We start from the raw sequence: 20,351 nt of genomic DNA on the forward strand, positions 1-20,351 counted from the left end.
TTATTTATTTATTTACTTATATTTTTTTACGGAGGGTGTAGCTCACAGTGGCTCATGCGGGGATCGAACCGGCAACCTTGGTGCTACTAGCACCATGCTCCAACCAACTGAGCTAACCGGCCATCCCAGTATTTTAATATAATGGAAAAACAATCCTTTAGCATCCATAATGCTAAAAGTTAACTTTACAGTTGGCTTTTGCTTCCAACTGAAGCTGTTGTAATGTCTATCTAATAGAAATATAGGGAAGGTGAAAGAAATATTGTTCTTACTCATTACAGAAAAAGCAAGGACATTATTTTCTGATTCAGGACGTGCTAGAATTCTTAAGACAGCACAGTACTTATAATGTTAGCATTTTTAATATGTCATGATCATCGACACAGAAAGCTGCAGAAATTTGGAGGAGGACTTTAGGCATAATAAATGGAAAATTATTGGAAATGCAAAAAGGCTTGGGTTTTGCATTTAAGTTAAATGTTAAATAAACAAACACAAGCTGAGGAATCTACCACTGCTTGTGGATACCAATTTGTCCTCAGATCTACATCTATGTGTCTGAATGGCTGGCAGTTGTACGTTGGCAAAATAGAGAGAATTGAGATAATTGTCCACACTGGAAAAAAATTGCCTTAGACAAAAATCATTTTGAAGTTTATTAATTGAGCAGGCCATTTTGATATATTGACTCTTAAAAGGCCACTGGTGATCAAGTAGATAAATTGGTAGTAAAGAGTTTCAACTTTTGTCATTCTCTGTAAGACAAGTAATTCTAAAACTTTCATAAATATCAGATTCACCCAGAACACTTGTTTAAAAGACGTATCCCGAGGTCCTGACACTGAGAGGTTTCATTTCATTTATGTGAGCTGCGTCCAAGAAAGTTTGATACAGGTGACTCAATCTACACATCAGGTGACTCCCTGACCCTCATAATTCTGTGGAAATATCTAAGTAAGCAAAAAGTAAAATGTCAATTAAGTTATGTAGTATATTTCATGTAAATAAACTTTGAGTTATTCACCTATTTATTCAACTTCATTTATTGGTGGACATTGTGCCAAACCAGGCACGCAGTAGGTGCAAAAGTAAGTGTGGGGACAGAGCCAGGAGTGCAGTTTCCAGGCTCTCGGCCTCACGTGGAAAGGTGCTGGCTCAGGTAGTAAATGGCCATCAACTGTGACTGAATGGCTATCAGCTGTGGCTAGTTGGCCATCAGCTGTAACCAGTGAACCATTGGCCACTAATATAACTGCCGTGGCTAAGCTAACAAAAAATGGGGGCTAGCAAGGGCGGTGTGTGGATTGTGGATCGTGTGGCTCCTGCTTCCTGTGTCTCCAACCCAGCTGCCAGCAAAACTATAGTGGTATGACTCCCCTATCTATGGCTCCGTGGGTGTTTCTTTTTGGCCTCACCATGCCCTGCGTTCTTATGTGGGGAGCGGGACCAGAAACCCCGCATGACACCCTGCATGACAGTAAGTTTCTTTAACACCCAATTATCTGTATAATTTCCAGACTCCCCACTTCATTTTGTCCTTATAAACACAGTTGTCCCTGCGCAACGCCAGAACATACAGCTGATTTAACGAATCAAGCAGTTTAAATGTACACAATAACTTCTCCATCAATATTGAATGTTTTCTGAAAAGACCGAAGTTGCGGCTTCAATTAGATATAGCTCCTCTCTGAGGTTTAGAATGCTTAACGAAATCAAGGAACATTCTTTGAAGATTAAGGTAGGAAAGTTCCTGAAATGGTCCTCAGATTTTGCTCTGAATTTAACCATTTAAGAGGAGGAAAAACCTGTGACACACCACATATGACTGAGGTTAATGCTCAACTTGAGGATCAGTGGGGTTTCCCACTTTTTTCATTCTAAACAATACATTTAAAATCAAACATAATATTCAAAGCACTCAATTTACACTTAGCACAGTAAGGGTAATACTTTTATAAAACTAAAGAAATGGGTTATATCATCTGTTTTAGCTAAAGAATGCTCTCTCCTGATTCTACCAGGAACTTTAGTTTCAAACACCAGAATATTGTGAACACATACTTTTAATAGAAATTAATGTATAGGTGTGTACACACAAGCCACAAATCCTTTATTAAATGCCACATATGCACCAAATAAGTTTCAATTTGTGCAGGCTACAGAAGCAATCTTCCCCCACCCCAACAATAAATACCTGCAGCCATACATTTAAAGAACTGATTGCAAATTGATAACAAATGCACAATTACCTTTTCAAAATTATTTAATCTTAACATATTTATATGTATGTGGATGCTCAATTTAAAACACTTAAACAAGGATAGATTTGATAAAATATTTATTTTGTATCAAGATTTGGCATTTGTTGATTACCAATTTATTTTCTGATTTAATATTTGCCTATTAGAAAACCATACTGGCTAATTATAAATTCAAAGTTGTTTCTAGATTTTTTAAAAAATAGGGAAGTGGTTATTGTCCTGTGTCCTGTTTTTTGATTACTATATTCCAACTATTCACTTATCCAAACTGATTACCAGTGTTAATAGAAGCATATGGGTTTAAATTCAGTGTTCAGAAAAAAAAAGAAAATAGAACTAAAAAATACATATGAAAGGAGAATAACCAATGAAAATAAATAAATAAATAAATAAATAAATAAATTCAGTGTTCAAATAGCTATATTACACAATTAGTCAATATGCAATTACAGGGACTCTAATGGAGCCAGATGCAAGCAATCCAGACACATGCAAACTACAGACTGACTTCCTTAGTTTTATGCATATAAGCAAATTATGCAGTTCAACAGGGCTCACTAAAGAATGAATTGTATCTATTTTTAATCAGTTGGACCATGTGAATTTTCATTTTAGCAGTTCAAAGAGATGCCTTAAAACTCTGAAGCTTTTCAACACTGTAAAGGTGATGTAAGGTTTCAAGTGCCCATAGCAAAGACAATAAAAAAGATGTCCTTAATATTTTTCCTTAATGAGGGCTTCTTCCCCTCCCCTCAGTTTCTTCCACAGCAGTGTCTTATCAGAACGTCTTGTGAGAACACTTCCTGGCAGTTTCATTCACAAAATTAAACCTAGTGCCTTGGACATAAACGTTGTGTTTCAGTGTTCAACAACCTAATATTCAATGGAAGAAGCTTCATTTCACATCATTGATGTACCTGCAAATCAGTTTCAAAAATCGTGGAGGGCTCAGAAATGATCAAGGAATAGATGCCTGCTAGAACAGATGCACAGATGCTGTGTTGGAGGAAAAGACAAATGCTGAAGTGCATAATGATTTTGAAAAGATTTATCAAACATGTCATTTGTTTGCAAGACCAGAGTTGTTGGCATCAGATGTGGGATATCAGCTTGTTAGCAAAGTGAAACATGAAGGCTGCTAGATACTGGCGACTGATGAATCAATTGAAATCACTGATGTTGCTCAACTGAACGTCTTCATTTAATATGTCAATAGTCAGAAGTTAACAAAACACCTGTTTTGGGTTATCTCTACAACCAATAACATGTCACATCTCAGTCGATACCCTGGCTAAATATTTTTGGTAAAGAACAGTGAAGTCTCCAAAGAAATGTAACCAACTGGCCAACCAATTACATACTCTGTTGACGATGAGCTGCAAAAATATAATATGATTGTAGCTCTTCCGTGGAAGTTCTGGCTGGGTAACATTAGAGAATCATTTGTAAACAATTTTTATGCACTGGATTTATATCAAGATGTTAAAGTGCATTTATTTATCTGCAGCACAAATAACTTTCTATTATTGACTCTGGCCCATTTACAGAGGGGATTGTTGCCAATGACATTTTTTTTATTTCACCAATGGAGTTTCTGATGACCTGATTTAAAAAAAAAAAAAAAAAAAAAGATTCTTTTCCCCCTGAGGAAAGTACAATAAAAGGAAACAAGACCTGGAACACTTCTGTAAGAATCTACAAATCTGTTCTCCTGCCCCCACCCCACACCCTCCTCCCTGTTCCATGGGAAAAGACTGTGCTGGCTGACTTGATCCTTTGGGCTGTAGAGTGAGCTCACCCACAGGAGAATCTGGCCATGAGAGGCTCTATAGGACTGCACTAGAGATCAGTTTTGAAACTGATCATTTAAACATAACCTAGCTCTTACTCGGTAACAGCAAACCAATACTCAAAATTTAGATTGAACGTGGCTGACCCCTACATTTAATAGGGTCAGGAAGAAAGAGATAGACAAAGGTGATAAACCAGTGAAGAAAGGAATGATGATAAGTCTCCCAGGCCTCAACACAAAAGCTATTATCATTCAGCAGTACAGACTCTGGGAAACTCCAGGTCCCAAAATTCAGTGGAAAAGAAATACTTCCCACTCAGACAGTTCATTTGGGATGAGCTTAGTGTGTTGGTGTTTTTGTTTTGTTCTCCTGCATAAATAGACCTACTGGTATCATTCGGAAAAAAATACATTTTATTATAATGTAATACAGCATTTCTATACTTTCATTAACATAAAATAATCAGGGTAACCTTTTAAAACATAATAAAACCAAAAATATGGTTGTAAACTATTAAGACTGGTGGCTGTTGTTTGTTTTGTTTTTTATTCTAAATGAGGCCATCACCTAGGGAGTCTGTAAACTTATTCTAGGGATGCTGACATTGGTCAAAACATTTCAGGGACTCCTCTTTGGGAATTGCTTTCAGAGCTAGCTTCCAAGCCTCACAAGAAAATCAGTCTCATTACTCTATAGTCACACCCGCATAATACTAACATAAATTTAGTAGGGGGAAACTGAATAATTTAAGATATCATAAGAATTAATCTTTTTATTAAATGTGAATGTCAATTTTCACATTGTAAAATTGTCATTTAATTTAAATATAGTAAGAATCAAGCTGTTGACTAAAGTAAAAATTTTATCAAATTAAAAGTAAACCATTAAGTTACTATGTTTACAGATTTTAAGTACACAACTTATTTCGATCTAAGAATAAGTGTATTCATTGGAAGATAATGAACAACAGGCATTTAATAACATTTTAATTTTATGTGTTTAAATATTCATAGCTATGTTCATAAACCCACATGCCTGATCTAGTGATTATGCTTATGAAATGCAGTATTTCTTATATGCCCTTAAGTCTCCATCTGTTTTCTGAAAACTGTATTAATTTGCACCCCAGTACAAATCACTATGTTTTCAGAAAAATATTCCATAACATTAAAAATAAGAAACTACCCAAAAGCAACAAAACAAAAGCTACCTGCAAGAGTAAAAGAAGGGAATTAACATTTGTTTAGGGACACTCTGTGCCAGGCTCTTTATAGACATTTTCTTGTTTAATTCTCAGAATAACCCTAGGAGGTATTATTATCACAGTGCAGCTGACTCATGCACAACTTTGTAGTTTACCTTTCCAAAGGCTTTTTAAATAATCCCATTATAATACTTCACTGCCTGTCTGAAAGAACACAGTTCTTGTTCTTAAAAACAAAAACCGAACGAAAAATTCTACCAACATCATTATGGGGGATATAAAAATGTCAAGTTTTAGGGAGCTAAGAATTAAAGAATAGTCTTTCTTGACTGGTCTGCAACTCATTTTGTTGTTCACTGTAAATGAACAACAAAAATCAGAGGAAGATGAGTAGTTTTCCCTTTCTTAAAAATTACAGTATCAAAGGTCTACTTAGCAGAAATTTTAATAAAACTAGATCTAAAGAACCAATAGCAATATATTCTATCAGGCTGCAATTTTACAATAATTCATAAGGGCATAATCACATCAAAACATAGAATGATGCCCACTCAGATTAGATTATATTACAGATGTTAAATTTAAAATGAGAAATCAAGTATCTAGAGTTTCAAGAATTTTTCTGAAGTGTCTTCATCTTCTCTAATACTACACTTAATTTATGACAACTTGTGTTTTAATAACACCTATATTCCATGATTCTATAAGTGTTCTAATCAATGGTTGCAAGTTGTCTGCACCAAGAACCGGTTTGGGGCTTCTGAATAACATACACATAATGTGCTATGCTGCAATGTCTCATCTCCAGAGGCTCTCCTTTCTCCATTGAGGTTATCTTCAGCTTTGTCTTTTCCCCTTTCTCATCCAAATAGTGGTGTTCAAATGCTCTTTTCTCCAAACTCTTTCCTCCAGTCTTTCCTTCTAATCACTCCAGTCAACCCCTGACTCTGAATTCTTCTCCTGCCCTTCCCAACACCTGGTTATGACTCCCTCCAGGAGAACACTGTGAGCACAAAACGGTTGGGTTTGTTCAATGGCTTGTTTTCCCCCCAAGTTTATTGCTCAGTGAAAGCCCAGCAATATCATGAGAAATGTGAATAGAATATAAATTGTCCTAATTCAACGTTAATCAAGGTTGTTTAGGGGCTATAGTTGTCACTGTAATAAAACAATGATCATGAAAAATAATTTAAATGGTTTTATTTAGGTGACACAACAGTTGTAAGGATCCTGGGTATTGCTTTTTGCACACAAACATGAAATTAATAAAACAAGCATTCATGTTTCTAGTTTGAAACTCTTTAATTCTACATGTGGAATACAGATATTTGAAAGAGATTTTCAACAAGGTCAACACAATGCATGAGATAATACATACTGGGTTATAAATTAGACCAGTCTTCACCTCCATCCTTCAATTTATAATCAGGTGGTGGTGGGGGACTTTGTTGCTTTTTCATTTCACATATGATTGCTCAACACAGAATGAAATCCACCAAAAGAAGGAAATAGTCTTCTTACACGTAGGGAAGAAGCTACTACTCTTAAAATGTTCACTTCAAAGTAACAGACAATCAAATTGATGTGATTTTCTTTGAAACCTCATCAGTAAATCATTTCTTGCACAGTAGGTTCGGCACTAACCGTGCATTTAGCATAGGTAGTGCTATGGAAGGCTGGCTGCTGCATACCAACGTCAGTATCAAGTTCTTCGTCAGGAATTAGAGACTGTCCCGGATACCAAGCAGGACAACACTGGTAAAAAAATAAAAAGTGAACTGCAGATAGGTCAAAACAGGCTACAGTTATTTAGAATATATTCATAAAATGTCACTGGATATTCCTTTAAATGCTAGTTTATAAGAAAAATGATGGAATCTTTTGTTTTTAACACTTTATGTTCAAATGGTCTTTATATAGGTTGTGTTTTAATAAAACACAACAGATAACATATACATCCTATTAGAGACCACACATTATAAACTTGCCATCTGGTGAAGACTATTCTTATAGTTAGTGTAAAGCTCACATTTAATCAGATTTGTAAACAGGTTGAACTGCCATCACATTAAAAGTATACAAAATTGTAGGCTTTGGTAGATGACTTTTAAAGAAAGATATTTTCTTTACTTTTAGCTGCCTTTTTAAAACAGGAGTTTCTCAAATCTTATTCAAAGACATTTTCCTCGTGTGTTAAGTTACTATTAGTCTAAATGCTCTGAACGTTCACTCACTTTAAATGATTACGGCAAACTGGTATTCAAGGTGTAAATTTCAGTAGTTATTGTAGAAACCGAATCTCAGTGGGTAAAGCAGTGGCCTTTGGAATGATCAAACAAACGTAAGAGTTCTACTAATTTATCATTCGTCTGGTTTTGCAGAAATTCCATTCACATAACTCCTACAAAAATCAACCAGAGTTTTACAGTATCAAGTGACTCAAAGAACACCACAGGTATCCAGGGGAGACAGTTCACCAGTGCATCTTTAGCTTTATTTTAAAGTCAACTTAGAGACAATCTGGGCTCTGCAGTTCTTAAAGAGACAAACTGCTTAACCATTAGCTAAAGCTTTTTCAAGTCAACGAACTTTTTACTTTCCACACTTTCAGTACCAAGAGCTTTAACCAGGAAAACGCTCAAACTACAGCATGGAAAAATGAAGTATACAGCAAGCACCATCTACTTCGTTTTGATCTCTCAAAGAGGTCAATACTATAGTCCAGTGAGGGGGTGGAGGGAAGTGGCTGAGCCCAGGAAGGAAATTTCACCCAAAGGGGAAAAAAAAGAGAAAGATCGTTTGGTGGCAATTTCAAAACAAGTTTCCAAACTGTCTACAGCCCCTTGACTGGAAGGAATCACACATAAGGAAAGGGCAGAAAATACTACAGTGCATGCTTATTTTAATTGCCCAGGGGTTTCCAGCGCAAAGCACGACAACTTAAATGCATATTCCAAATTCTTGCTCCAAAGCCGTATTCTTTGTGCACTGAAAAGGAGGAAAGACAACCCCATCAATTGTTCTCTGCAGATAAAGGCACAGTTTTTGCAGATTTCCCGCAGATCTGGGCCAGCTTTGCTAATGACCTGCCCACCCACCTGGTGCCCTCCCCAAGGTGGTCTACGGTAACTAACCCCACACCTTCCTGAGCCCAAATGCTTGACAGTGGGCAGCCCTGAGGTGGCCTTTTCCTTTAGCTGTTGGCTTTCAAGAACATGCAATCTGGAAGAATTCGTGCCGCTTATTTTTCTAGAGGAGCCAGGGGTTAATAACTACTCTTTTATTACACTTGTTTTTTCTCTCACGAAAGACACAGCTGACCACGGTGAATCTGCAGCATTTTTCTGGGGAGAAAACAAGCTCAAGATCCCAGAGCTATCAGGGTTTTTTCATATGCAGCATTACAGCAGTTAATGCAAAAGCCGAATTAAAGTTTTTTGGGTTGTGGCTTATTCTTTTCTCCTTAATGTAAGACCACCAGCTGTTAAAGCACACACAAAAGCTACGACAGTGCCATTTTTCATATGCACACATTTAAATGAGATATGAAGAAATCGGGGCCTGAGCAAAGTGTTGGGTTCGAACTCCAAATGGCACGTCTCAGTCGATAAGCCGGGACATTTTATTTGAAAATGGTGCTTAAGTCCTCCCCTCATGGGCCCCGCTATTGTCTTAGTAGAGAATACAGTGTCCACTCACTGGCATTTTAGGGACTGGAAGGTGCTGTGGAATCCTGACTCGGGCATGGTAACTCAAAAGAGCATTCCCCACCCTCGAGGGGAAATGTTTTAGGTCGGGACGGTAGGGTGGGGCGGCCTCTGGCGGGTTTCACGTTCAAGTCCTCCGGGAACCCCAATCCCAGAAGGCTTGTCAACTTCCCACTCCCAGAATGCCCTGGAAGAACTTCTTTGCTTCCGTTTTAAAAAACAATTTTGCGTTCAGCCGCCACGACCTACATTCTCCCGCGAAGCGCTCAGAGCTGAGGAATAACAAGGGAGTTGAAATCACACAACACTTCGGCAGCCCGCAGTCTGCGCTTTGCTGCGCTCTGCGGGGGTTCGCATCCGGCCGCCATGTTCACGACTCGAGAGCCGCCCCCAAACCAACCCCCTTTCCCACATCCCTCTCTTCTCCTCCCTCCCAGCTCAGTGGAGGCAGCGGCACTGCAGAGCGGCTTTCAACTCTTCCCCCCACCCCCCCTCGCAGCAAAATCCGACTCGACGGCTGCGGGGTGTGCGCCTGCGCGCGGCGCGGGAAGGGGCAAGGCTGGCCCCCAGCCGTGGCTTGAAAAGGCCCGAGCGATGGGGAGCGGGGGAGGGGTCGGGCCCGGGCTGGGCCTTCTCTTTCCTCCCAGCGGGTCCCCGCTGCGGCCCCGGCCCGGCACTCACTAGTGCGCGCTAAAAACCCACTTCAAAGTCTGTTCCCCGCGCTGAAGCAGACCCTCGAGTAGGCCGCCAACCAGGCTCCGGGCCTCGCCATCCTTTGCAATCCCTATTAGTGCGAAGACACCGGAGGGCCGAGCGAAAGGACACTCGCTAAGAGCCCGGTGAACAGGAGCGGCCTTTGGGTGTAGGAGTAGGTCGCTCCCTCGCCGCACTGCCTCCCTACCCCCGCCTTAACAAAATGAATGGAACACAAAGTTTGCGGCCAGCGCTACGCTGTGGCCTTCGGAGCTCACCATTGTTTGGGGTCGTATTGACCCCAGGTCCGGATTAGGCAGCGGCTGATTCCTGCTTTACAGACCCGCCAGCCTAATGAGGCGGGGAGGCGATGGGGCGCGAAGTGTCCTCAGAGCTTGGGCGACCGCCGGCTTACGGCCGCCAAGGACCCTGTAGGTGGAGGTCAAAGGGTCAGCGGGCCGAGACCGCAAGAGGATTGACCCTAGGAAATGAGGTCCCCTCCTCCGCGCCCGAGTTTCGATAGGGACTTGCAAGAACTTGGTGTGTGCTTAGAGAACCTGGCGCCCCGTGGGGCCAGAAGACCACAGAGCAGGAACACCAACTTCGGAAACGCCTAGTCTGGTCCCGGGGCAAAACGCAACTAGACTCGGGTCAGACAGCCTGAGACACACCCAGCCTAGCTGCCAAGCGGAGAACTGCTCTTCGGGGAATGCACACGCCGGTGCCGATTCTTTCAGAAACTTAAGTGGAAAGAGGCCCTTAGACTTTTTTCATTTGTTTGGGTTTTTTGGGGGTAGTGGTGGTAAGAGGCAAGGAGACAGCAGGCGGCAAGAAGGTGGCAGGGCCAAGGAAGTCCTGAACACAACTTTCCTGGGAGGCTTTGTGAGGAGAGGCGGTGTCTGCTGGCTCTCCAACCTTCGCAGTAGCTAAGACTGACTGCCATGCTTAGGTTGTACCCTGATCTTTAACCTTTCAAACTGGACGAAGGCCAGACTTCTGTCTGAGTGGAAATAGACACCTCCTCCTTCCCCACCCAACAGTGGAAATCTTAAGCTAAACCACCAATTTTGGAAAAGATAATGGACTTTTAAAAGATAAAAGATCTTACCAGGTGCAAGAAGGAAAATAACACTAAGAGCCCAGCTGACCCATCTTTAGGTTTGTAAGGTTTTTTGTTTGTTGGGGTGGTGGTGGTGGTGGTGGTGCTTATTCTGTAAGGTATTTTCTGAAAATTCAAGAATGTAAAATGTGCACTCCCAGAGTCAGATTATGGAAAGAAAATCTGTGAAAAGTTTTTCTTTTTTCTTTCTTTCTTTTTTTTTTTTTTTTTTTTTACTAAAATAAGCTTTTCTTTGCAACAGATGACAAGGGCAGGGGACATAGACTATTTGAGAAATATGATGCTATACCCAAATGAAAGGAAATCATGTAGAGGGGCAAAACTTTTACATCATCTTAACATTGGTTATCATCATTGTTAATTGGCACTTTCCCCTCATAAGACATAATGCTTTACTGTAAAGTTTTATGGTAAAACAATTTCAAGCCTACTAAGGAAATATGAAACTTTTCTTTATGTATCCTAAGGAGATACTTAATATATGTAATGGGGGGAGGAGAAACAAGTCTCTGAGAATCTTGCAAACAACCCATTACTCTACTCCCATTTAAGGTTAGGTTAAGTTGGGGCGGAAAGGGAATTCATGGAGAAAACAGTAAACTGTTGAAGTTCAATGAATATTTCAGAAGAAAAACACCATTTAGACTTCAGTTGAAACACAGTTAGAGCCAATCTTATGAATATACACTTTCTCAAAACTTGATGCGCATTTAAAACACTCTGGTTTGAACTGAAGGAAAAATCCTAAAACAGGAATTTGGTCTAGCACCCTCAGTGTCAAGGTCAAGACTGGAATGTCTGGGGTAGGAATGGTAGACTGGCAAGGTTACCTGCTCATCACCTGTGAAGTCATCCCAATCTCTGTTCATGGCATTCAGGCCCTTGCCTTGTCTTCTAGTAGAGGAAAGTGCAAAAAAACCCCAATCTCCGAAAACAAAAAATTGCATGCAAACAATTTGCAATTAGAAACTGTCAATAACTAACTGTTGACAAATATCAGTAGATAACTTAAAACAGGCTGCTTCAACTGTATCCAGGGAGTCAAAATTTCTTTTAATTATCAGTTCTCTAAACATTTCAATTTAAAGTTGATTTATTTAAACATGAAAAAAATCAGGCACCAAATACAAAAATGTTATAACATAAATAAGATGTGCCAAGACTTTATTTCAAGAATAACAAGAAACAAAATTCTAGAATGCAAAATGATTATATATAATACCAAATTGACTGCCACCAAAAAACCTAGAGTATTGTCCCTTCAAGAGGAGGTACTTAAGCCTATTCATTACATTTCTAAATTCTTTACAATTCCTTATCTCCACCATTCTATTTACTGATTTGCAAACTGGTTATTCATGCAGAGATTGGGTTCTCAATATTAAACAGCACCCTAAATTAGTAAAAAGAAGTCTCTCAATACTCTACTCACTCCACCCCCCCCAAAAAAGTAATGTTCCTTTTCATAACAACTGTAAAAGAAGTTTGTCCAAATGAGTTGCTTCACTGAAGATTAAATGGATTGTTAATATTTTATACAAAGCAAACAACCATTTTTCATTGTTATTGATTTTAATGGAAACAATGCTCTTAACATCTTTGCCTACAAACCATGAACTTTAAAAATACATATTTTGCAAATGTTTTTTCTTTCCATAATATCATTTCAGAACCTCTGCAGTTATTACACCGCTATAAAATGTTACGAATAATTGTGAAAATCATGAACTATATACAGCAAAACAAATCAGCCTTTGCCTTCCAAAATTGTAAATGTACTATGATTTTTTTAAGAAGCACTTTAACCATAAGTAAGCACGGCTCAACTGGCCTTACTCATCACCACTGTTTCAGACATACACTTACTTTTGAAAATATATAGGTAACTAGATAGATTTGATAGGCAGATTAGGTAAATCATAGATACAAACATATATAGGTATATGGGTGATCTCTCGATAGAACAGACGGACATGCATCTTGCTGCAATGTTCATTTTTATGTAAGGTAATAAAAAACTAAGGGACATAAAACTCATTAGGTTACCTTATGTTTATATATGTAGGGCAGGGGTGATTAAACCCAGCTTCTCAGTCTTTTAAGTACAAGATTGAGATGTCATGGCCACTAACTGAATTAATCAGTAATATTTGATTTGCATGCCGAAAATCCAGGACAAACACATTTCAGCTTGCAGTTAAACAACCATCTGAGCTAAAGAAAGGAGGGTCTTCCCAGATGGAAACTGACACTGTAAGGAATCTGTACTGCAATAGAAAAATAATTTAACAATTAAGAAAGGGATCTGAGTGAGTTATAAATACCAACAAACAAGATTCATTTGCTCACATCTCCTCTTTGTATGAGGCTGTTACAAAACAAGAGAAAGGAGTCAGTGGTTCAAAAATTGGAAATTTGTTCTTCTTTCAAAACAATAGAATTTAATGCTAAAGCAGTTATAATCAAAAGCTGTACAGAATTTGTTAGAAAACATTTATCCATAAATATTGTTCAGTTCCCGGCACTTGTAGCAACAATTAAATTACAATGATAAATATGGCATCAATGGATATTTACAAAAAAGTTATTACAAAGGCAACTGTATACTAAACGTCACAATCTGTGTAGAGTAACATCACACCCTCAGCCTGAAAAAATACTGAACAACAGTTTCAACCCCATTAAACAAAAATACATTCACAAGAGTAATGCTTTGAGGAAAAGTTCAAGACATAACAGGACTTTGGCACGGTTTAAGACTGTGAGAGTTTAAACAATCACCACTAAGGCGAGGATTTTCAATTAGTTTAACATCACCACCACCAAGCCTTCTGTAACTTCCTCTCAAGAAACAGGACAAGTGTTAAAATGAATTGGAGGAGTTTAGGTTTGGGGTGTGCAGAGAACAAGAAAAAAGGGAGGAAAAAAGCAGTGAAAAAAATATATATTCATATATATACATACATATATATGTATATATATTTAAATCCTTCTAATGCCAAAACATATTTCCTAATCCTGAGAAAAGGGCATAGCTACTTTTGGATCTTACCCAGAAACCTTCCTGGACAATTACAATTAACAAGATGTAGCCCTATACATGGCCTCTTGCCTTAAAACTCCATTTCCATCTGATTAGTCTGTTTTTTAAAAATGCATTTGGTCCATTCTATGGTTAACAGGGTTTGTATTTGTCCTCAGACGTACCATTCGTTAAAATTGGGAGGAAGTCCAGGGTTGTGGCTGGTGCTAGTTTGAACTGCAGGAGGGGTTTTAGTGGTATCTTTACTGTTTGCAGAAGCTATAGCGGGTGGAGTGGAAGATTCATAGCCTGAACTGGCAGCAGGGGAGGAATCTGACCCTTGAGATTCATGAACCTAAAATTAACATGTATATATTATAATGAATATAATTCCAACTGGCATTGTGCAAGCAAAAACAACAGCAGAATTTGAGCACTGTAAGAGCAAGACCTCCCAGTGACCCACTTAAAAGCGAAACGCTGTTTTTTGTTTTGTTTTGTTTTGTTTTTAATTTCCATATTACCGATGTCTATAAAACCCGGAGATGTTCGCCAACAAAACAGTTTCAGTTCTGATATTGGCATTATGGAAAAGGAATAAAGCACTCTGTTTTATTTCTGCCCCTTCAAAAATGGTTTCTCCACGGATGGAGTGGGCTAAGCACTTAGTCTTTAGGGCCTATAAAATACTCCGGGCCCAGGTTTCACCAAGCCCGTTTTGACTTGGGAAAGCAGGTACAGAGAAAGGTGGCACAGGCACCCTAAGCGCTGCATGGTCTCAGACAAACGCGTGGGAATCAGACCGCGCTCCTCGGCCCTATTGTTTTATCTGAAGCCGAAGAGCAAATGAACCACCCACCCCCAGATTCGGCGCGGGCACTCTTGATTCCCACTGAGGGATGAGCCGGGAAGAGGCGGCCACTGCAACCCCAAACCCTGGCGAGCTCGGTTAGAGCTTCCCAGTAAACAACCAATTGTTCCCTGCGCTCCCTCCTCCTCTCCACAGTGCTCTCCCCCGTCCCCCTTTGGGTCCCCAAAATGGGTTCAAGGTGTCACCGCTGGAGCAAATCGGATTTAACGTGGAGGATATAAGGTTGGCAGCGCAGGCGCTTCCGTTCCCGCGGCCCAGTGTCAGGCCGAGGGTTTATATAAACCGCCGACCGCTAATAAAGAGGTAATTACCTTCATGTGCTTGCGCAGGGAGCTCGGGTGCGTGTAGGACTTGTCGCACACTTTGCAGATATAGGGCTTGTCGGAGGTGTGCACGTGCATGTGCTTCTTGCGGTCGCTGCTGTTGGCAAAGCGTCTGTCACAGCCTTCAAATTCACATTTGAAAGGTTTCTCACCTGCAAAAGACAAAAACGCAAAAAAGGGGGAAATATGGTCAGGACCAGGAGCTTCTTAGAGCCGAGCAGCGGGAGACGGAGCGCCCGGCGATCTTCCCGGAGAGGGAGCGCCGACTGGGGGCGGCTGTGGCATCTCTTTTTCCCTGGAGAAAAATGGAGAGCGCTGGTTGAGGCTGCTGGGTTGGGGAATGGTGGGCGGGGGTGGGGCAGGGCCGGCCCAGAACCTGCCAGTCCCTTTGTTCTCGCGCAGGATGGGAAAGCCCCTGGATCCTCCAAAGTTTCCCCTAAGTTGTGGTTCCACACCACCCCTCCCAGGGCTCCCAACGCGCGGCCACGTTCCGCGGCTACCTCGGCGATGTAAGCAACCAAGCCCCGGCGGGACAATAGACCTTGGACTGGATAATCCCTTTCGGTTCCTTCTTTGTACCTTTTAATTTGCCTCTTTCAAATGCAAGTTTTACCAAGTCCAATATTAAAAAGCTTGGGTCGTCGGACTTAAAGTTCGAAAAGAGAAAACTATATAAATACAGGGGCTCCCGACAGTTTTACAAGATGTTCTGAACAAGCCACGAAACTGTGGTGCCTTTTCTACTTTAGCTTTTCTCCGGAAGGACTGAACATGGAACTCCAAATAAAAATAGTTTGACAAAAGTATCAGTCATTTAATTAGGAGATGTGCCAATCACGGGTAAAAAAAAAAGGGTAAAAAAGAGCGGAAGTAACCGAAAGTTAGTTTGCATTAGCATTTCTATGGTTGCCTTTCCCGAATGTGTGCCGAAAGCTAAGTCGCTTGTAAGCAATACGCTCTCAACACATTCGGAATCGCTTCATAGTAACCCAGAAAGGGAGACAAAAAGAGGCGGCGCCAGTTTGTTCCAGGGCGCGAGAAGGTTCCAATTAGTTCCTCAGACCGCAGAGCCGTCTACCCGGGAAGTTAGAAGTGGGCAAAAGTGCCGCGGGACCCGGAGGGCGTGAGACGGAGGGACACTGACAGCGTTTCTGTTCCGAACGGCCCTGGCGGGGCGCCGCCCCTCTGTACCAACCACCCTTCACCCTCGCACGGAAAGTAGGCTCCACGGCGCGGTGAATCCCGCACTCGCCTGCCTCCCCCCTTACCTGTGTGGGTCCTCTTGTGGATCTTGAGATTCTCAGAGCGGGCAAAGATCTTCCCGCAGCCCGGGAAGGGACATGGGAAGGGCTTCTCGCCTGTGTGCACTCGAATATGGTTGACCAGTTTGTACTTCGCCTTGAAGGACTTGCCCTCGCGGGGGCACTCCTCCCAATAGCAGACGTGGTTATTCTGCTCCGGGCCCCCCACATGCTCCATGGTGACATGTGTCACCAGCTCGTGCATGGTGCTGAAGGTCCGGTCGCAGCTCTTCTTGGGCCGACTCAGCTGAGCCTCGTCGATCCACTTGCACGACAGCTCCTGTTTGATGGGCTGCCGCATATAACGGAAGAAGGCACCAGGCCCGTGGTGGGCAGCCACGTTCACTCCCATGTTCATGTTCATGGGGCTGTAGTTAGGGAACTGCGCGCTGGCGGTGTAGGGGTCCGTGCGCGGACTGGCCACCGGGCGGTACGGGTCCGCACGGCCAAACAGCTCCCCGCGCAGCCCCAAGTGAACCTGGTTGTTGTCCACGTGCCCTGTGGGAGACGGGTGCCCAGCGCCCTGCTCATGCAGCCCAGGGAAGAGCAGGTAGCCCGGGGGCTCGGGAATGCCAGGTGGAGCGTGCAGGCTGCTGGCCGAGCCGGCGAAGAGCCCGTGCTGCCCGCCACCCGAGGCCGCCTCGCCAAACCCGGAGCCGCGCTGGCGGAACAGAAAGTCGCGCGTGGAGTTGAAAGCAGCGGAGGCGGCACCGCCATAGCTGGGCACCTGGCTGCCGTGGTGATGGTGGTGATGGTGGTGGTGGTGGTGGCCCAGGGCATTGGCGTAACCTGAACCCTGTGGTGTGAAAGCCGAGCTCTGACCAGAAGATAGATCGTGAGCCGTGGCGGGGCTCAGCTTGAAGGCAGCAGCAGCGGCGGCGGCGGCGGCGGCGGCAGCGTGGGGCGAATCCCCGAAGGGATTCAACCCCATGCCCGCCGGTTCACGGTTGGGCATCTCGTGGTGGCGCGGCGCACCGAAGCTGCCCACTCCCAGCCCAGGGAACTGCGGGCCTCCGTCCAGGAGCATCGTCATGAGTGGGGCGTTCTGGGCACAGGCGATCCGGCTGCAATGAGCGAGGGTGCGGGCAAAGGAAGAGATCTCCGAGGTGCGGTAGTCGGAAAGGAGTGGCTGTGGTTGGACACTGCCGGGAGATCCGCAAGGCAGTATCAGGGGCTGCAACTTTCCGTCGCTGCGCGAGTCTCCTGCAGAGGGGTAGGAGGGAGGAGGGGAAGTACAAGGAGCTGGTGGGGGGAGGAGTGGGGAAGGGGAGGAGGGGGGCAAGGGAGGAGAAAGGCTCTGGGACTAGATCTGGTTTAACAAACTAACAGGCGCGCACAAAGAAAAATAAGCAAAATAACAAGTGGAGGGTGGAGTTTGCCAATCTTGTCGGGGTCACTCCTCCTCTCCCCGAGAGCACAGAACAGCGGGGCCAGGAGGCTCCCTCCACACGGGACTGCGGGGCTGGGCTGCGCTAAGTAGCAGAGCCGGCTCGCAGCCCACAGGCGGGCAGGAGGCAGGTTTGGTCCGCGCCGCTCGCCGCGCGAGTCCCACCCTCTTCGCCTCCAGAGTAATGTCCTTGGACTGATAAAGTCAATCACTCACTCCTCTCACATAAACCGAGCGGGAGGCCGCGCGGCGCGCGCCAATGGGGAGCCAGCTGGCCCGCGGTCACCTGACCCCCGGCCCTGCAGCCCATTGGTCGCCTCCACACTGATTGACAGTGCGGTGCGGGGAACATGGCAGCCGCGGCCGAGCGACTGCCGCTGATTGGGCGGTGACCCGGAGCTTGGCAGGTGAGGCGACGGCTGCCGGGCGCCCGCGAGTGGGCTCCGCAGGGCTTGCGCTGCTGTAGGGAACTAGAGCCAGGCTCCAGCCAGCGACCCGCGGGGCAGAGCCGGGCCTCTCCTCGGTTTCCCGCGATGTCGAAGCAGGCAAGCACTGCTAGCGCGCTGCACCCGCTTTGACCAAAAGAACTCTTTGCCCCGTGGGCGCGGTGCCTCACCACCCCGAGAATGTGCTTCCTCCACGGGCGCAGGGTGCCGATCGCGAGCGAGTGCAGCAGTTCCACACTCACAGCCCACTAGCCGCGTCCTCCCCACACTGAACTGTAGGCCCTGATGGCTCAGAGACACTGGACCCAAGCCGGCCAGCTCACCGCCTGTGCCCTGAGCTGCTTCCGGCCGCCTGAGGCCCAAAGAAGGAGAAACGATTACAGTTAGGGCCGATCTCCCTTCTGTCTGAGCCAAGGGTTGACTCTAGTTTGTGAGTACTGGCTATCCTCGCCCCTGCCCCGGCTCCCCCCACGACGCACCAGACAAAACACATATAACACAGTAAACATAAGTACTCTGCAGGAAACACGCACATACCACACTAAACACGCACACAACTAAACACTACAGTAAGCACACACCCAGTAACACAACAAGCCACACAAAACAGTCAACAGGCACACACAGTAAATACACCCACATGACAACAAACACACACAAGCACACATACTAAATATGCCAGTGTACACAAAACATGCATACAACAAACTGAACACACTACATAGCAAACTCACTAGACACAGGAGACACTAGACATAGCAAACTCACGTAACCACAGAGCTAATCAGCTTCGAATTCTTAGCATTTTCAAACGCGAAAGTGGGAGGCAAGACTGAAAACTGACTGTGAGGTGGAATTTTCCTCCCTCTGAATAGCCAAGGCTTTGCTCTCTTCTATTTCTACCAGGAGAAGCATGTAGTGACATCAGGGACTTCTTACCCCTTAAGGATTTAGTTTCCAGGGTTGTGTGTGGGATCACAGCCCCCTCTTGTCCGGTGCAAGGTCTTTCTGGAAATAACGACCAGGTTTAGACAGGGCTATAAATCCACTCATTTTTTTGTCTGGCAGAGCATTTGCAAAGAATTCAGGAGAGTGAGAGTAGAAAGAAAAAGCCTAGAGAAACATGGCTGTGATTGTCACATCCCTAACAGAGCCAAGCCCCAAAGTCTGCGCCTTGAGGCAGCCTCACAGCCTGGCCGCCATCTCTCTGTAGGAAACATCTGATCAAGTTCAGAGGCGCTAGGAGAGACCGCCTCAGGCAGTGCTTTATACGTGCAGTCTTTCACTTCCTGCCCCCCAATCGGCCTGGCCAGGCCAAGACTTCACCTTTTTTCTTTACCAGTTTGTTGGGGGGAGACCCTGCCGGTAGCACACTTACCATAGTCAGCCCCTGCCATCAAACTCGCCCCAATTCTCCCTCTACTTCCAGGGCTCTCTTCAGGTTGGAAGGTGAGTTCACTGCTAACTTAAATTATTACATTTACTGAGAACAGGCTCTCCAAGAATGGTTTCAGTGTCGCTCAGCAGAGGGTTACTTTGGGTGGGGGGAGGGAGGAGGATTCAGAGAAGAACAAATACGCCTAAATCATGCAAATGAATTCCCTGGAGTCAGGTTTACAAAAAAGGGAGGATTCCTTTTTTTCTTTTCTTTTCTCCTTTCATTTCACTTTCCCCTTTATATTCTTCCTTCCCTTTACCTCTTTTCACCTCCACCAACCCCTACGGACCGGGGGCGGGTAGTTGGTTTTAAAAAGTTTGGATTTCCTCCGGCTTCAGTCCAGAAGAGAGCGATTCTCGAGGCTCGGGGACGGGGACGGGGAGGGAGTGGCTGTCGAGCCCGAGGCGGGCCAGCGCTGAAGCAAGGGTTTCCGGGGAGCCCCGCCAGGTACCCCGAGAACCAGGGGCCTTGTGCGTTTGGAAGTCACGGCGGGCAGCCGGGCTAGGGGCTGAGGAAGAAGGGCGGCGGAGGAAGTCCAACCTGCCTCTTTGGGGTAGGGTGTGGGGGAGGGTTCTGGAGCGCAGGACAGGGGGATGTTGCCGACGCTGACCTACCCGGTGCCCAGTGTCCGTTTTGATATGACCACATTCCGATAATTAATTGCCTCCAGCACGTGCTCTGTAGTCACTGGAACAAAAAGGCATAATTCAATTAGATCATCAACCGAGAAGTGGGGAGGGGAGATACTTGTTAAGGGGCCGACCTTAGGCGGTTCAGCCAGGCCA

At 44.1% G+C, this 20,351-nt stretch overlaps 1 protein-coding gene across 2 annotated transcripts; it reads right to left on the reverse strand.

Moving 5' to 3' along the window:
* Positions 1 to 6,863: 6,863 nt before the first annotated feature.
* On the reverse strand, positions 6,864 to 17,598 carry ZIC3 (Zic family member 3; the record flags this gene model as incomplete). 2 transcript variants are annotated; one of them, XM_081041670.1, is made up of 3 exons in its annotated part: positions 16,263 to 17,445; positions 14,983 to 15,146; positions 6,864 to 7,013 (listed from the first exon to the last, which is right to left on the reverse strand). In XM_081041670.1, exons 1-3 carry the CDS (start codon positions 17,326 to 17,328, stop codon positions 6,864 to 6,866), a joined length of 1,380 nt encoding a protein of 459 aa, XP_080897796.1. In that variant the 5' UTR covers positions 17,329 to 17,445. The 2 variants fall into 2 exon arrangements, with proteins under 2 accessions (XP_080897796.1, XP_080897797.1); XM_081041671.1 differs by lacking the exon at positions 6,864 to 7,013 and adding an exon at positions 12,067 to 14,155 and having other exon boundaries at positions 16,263 to 17,598.
* Positions 17,599 to 20,351: the final 2,753 nt, after the last annotated feature.

The sequence above is a fragment of the Rhinolophus hipposideros genome (genome assembly GCF_964194185.1).
Source record: "Rhinolophus hipposideros genome assembly, chromosome: X".
Taxonomy (NCBI): Eukaryota; Metazoa; Chordata; class Mammalia; order Chiroptera; family Rhinolophidae; genus Rhinolophus; species Rhinolophus hipposideros.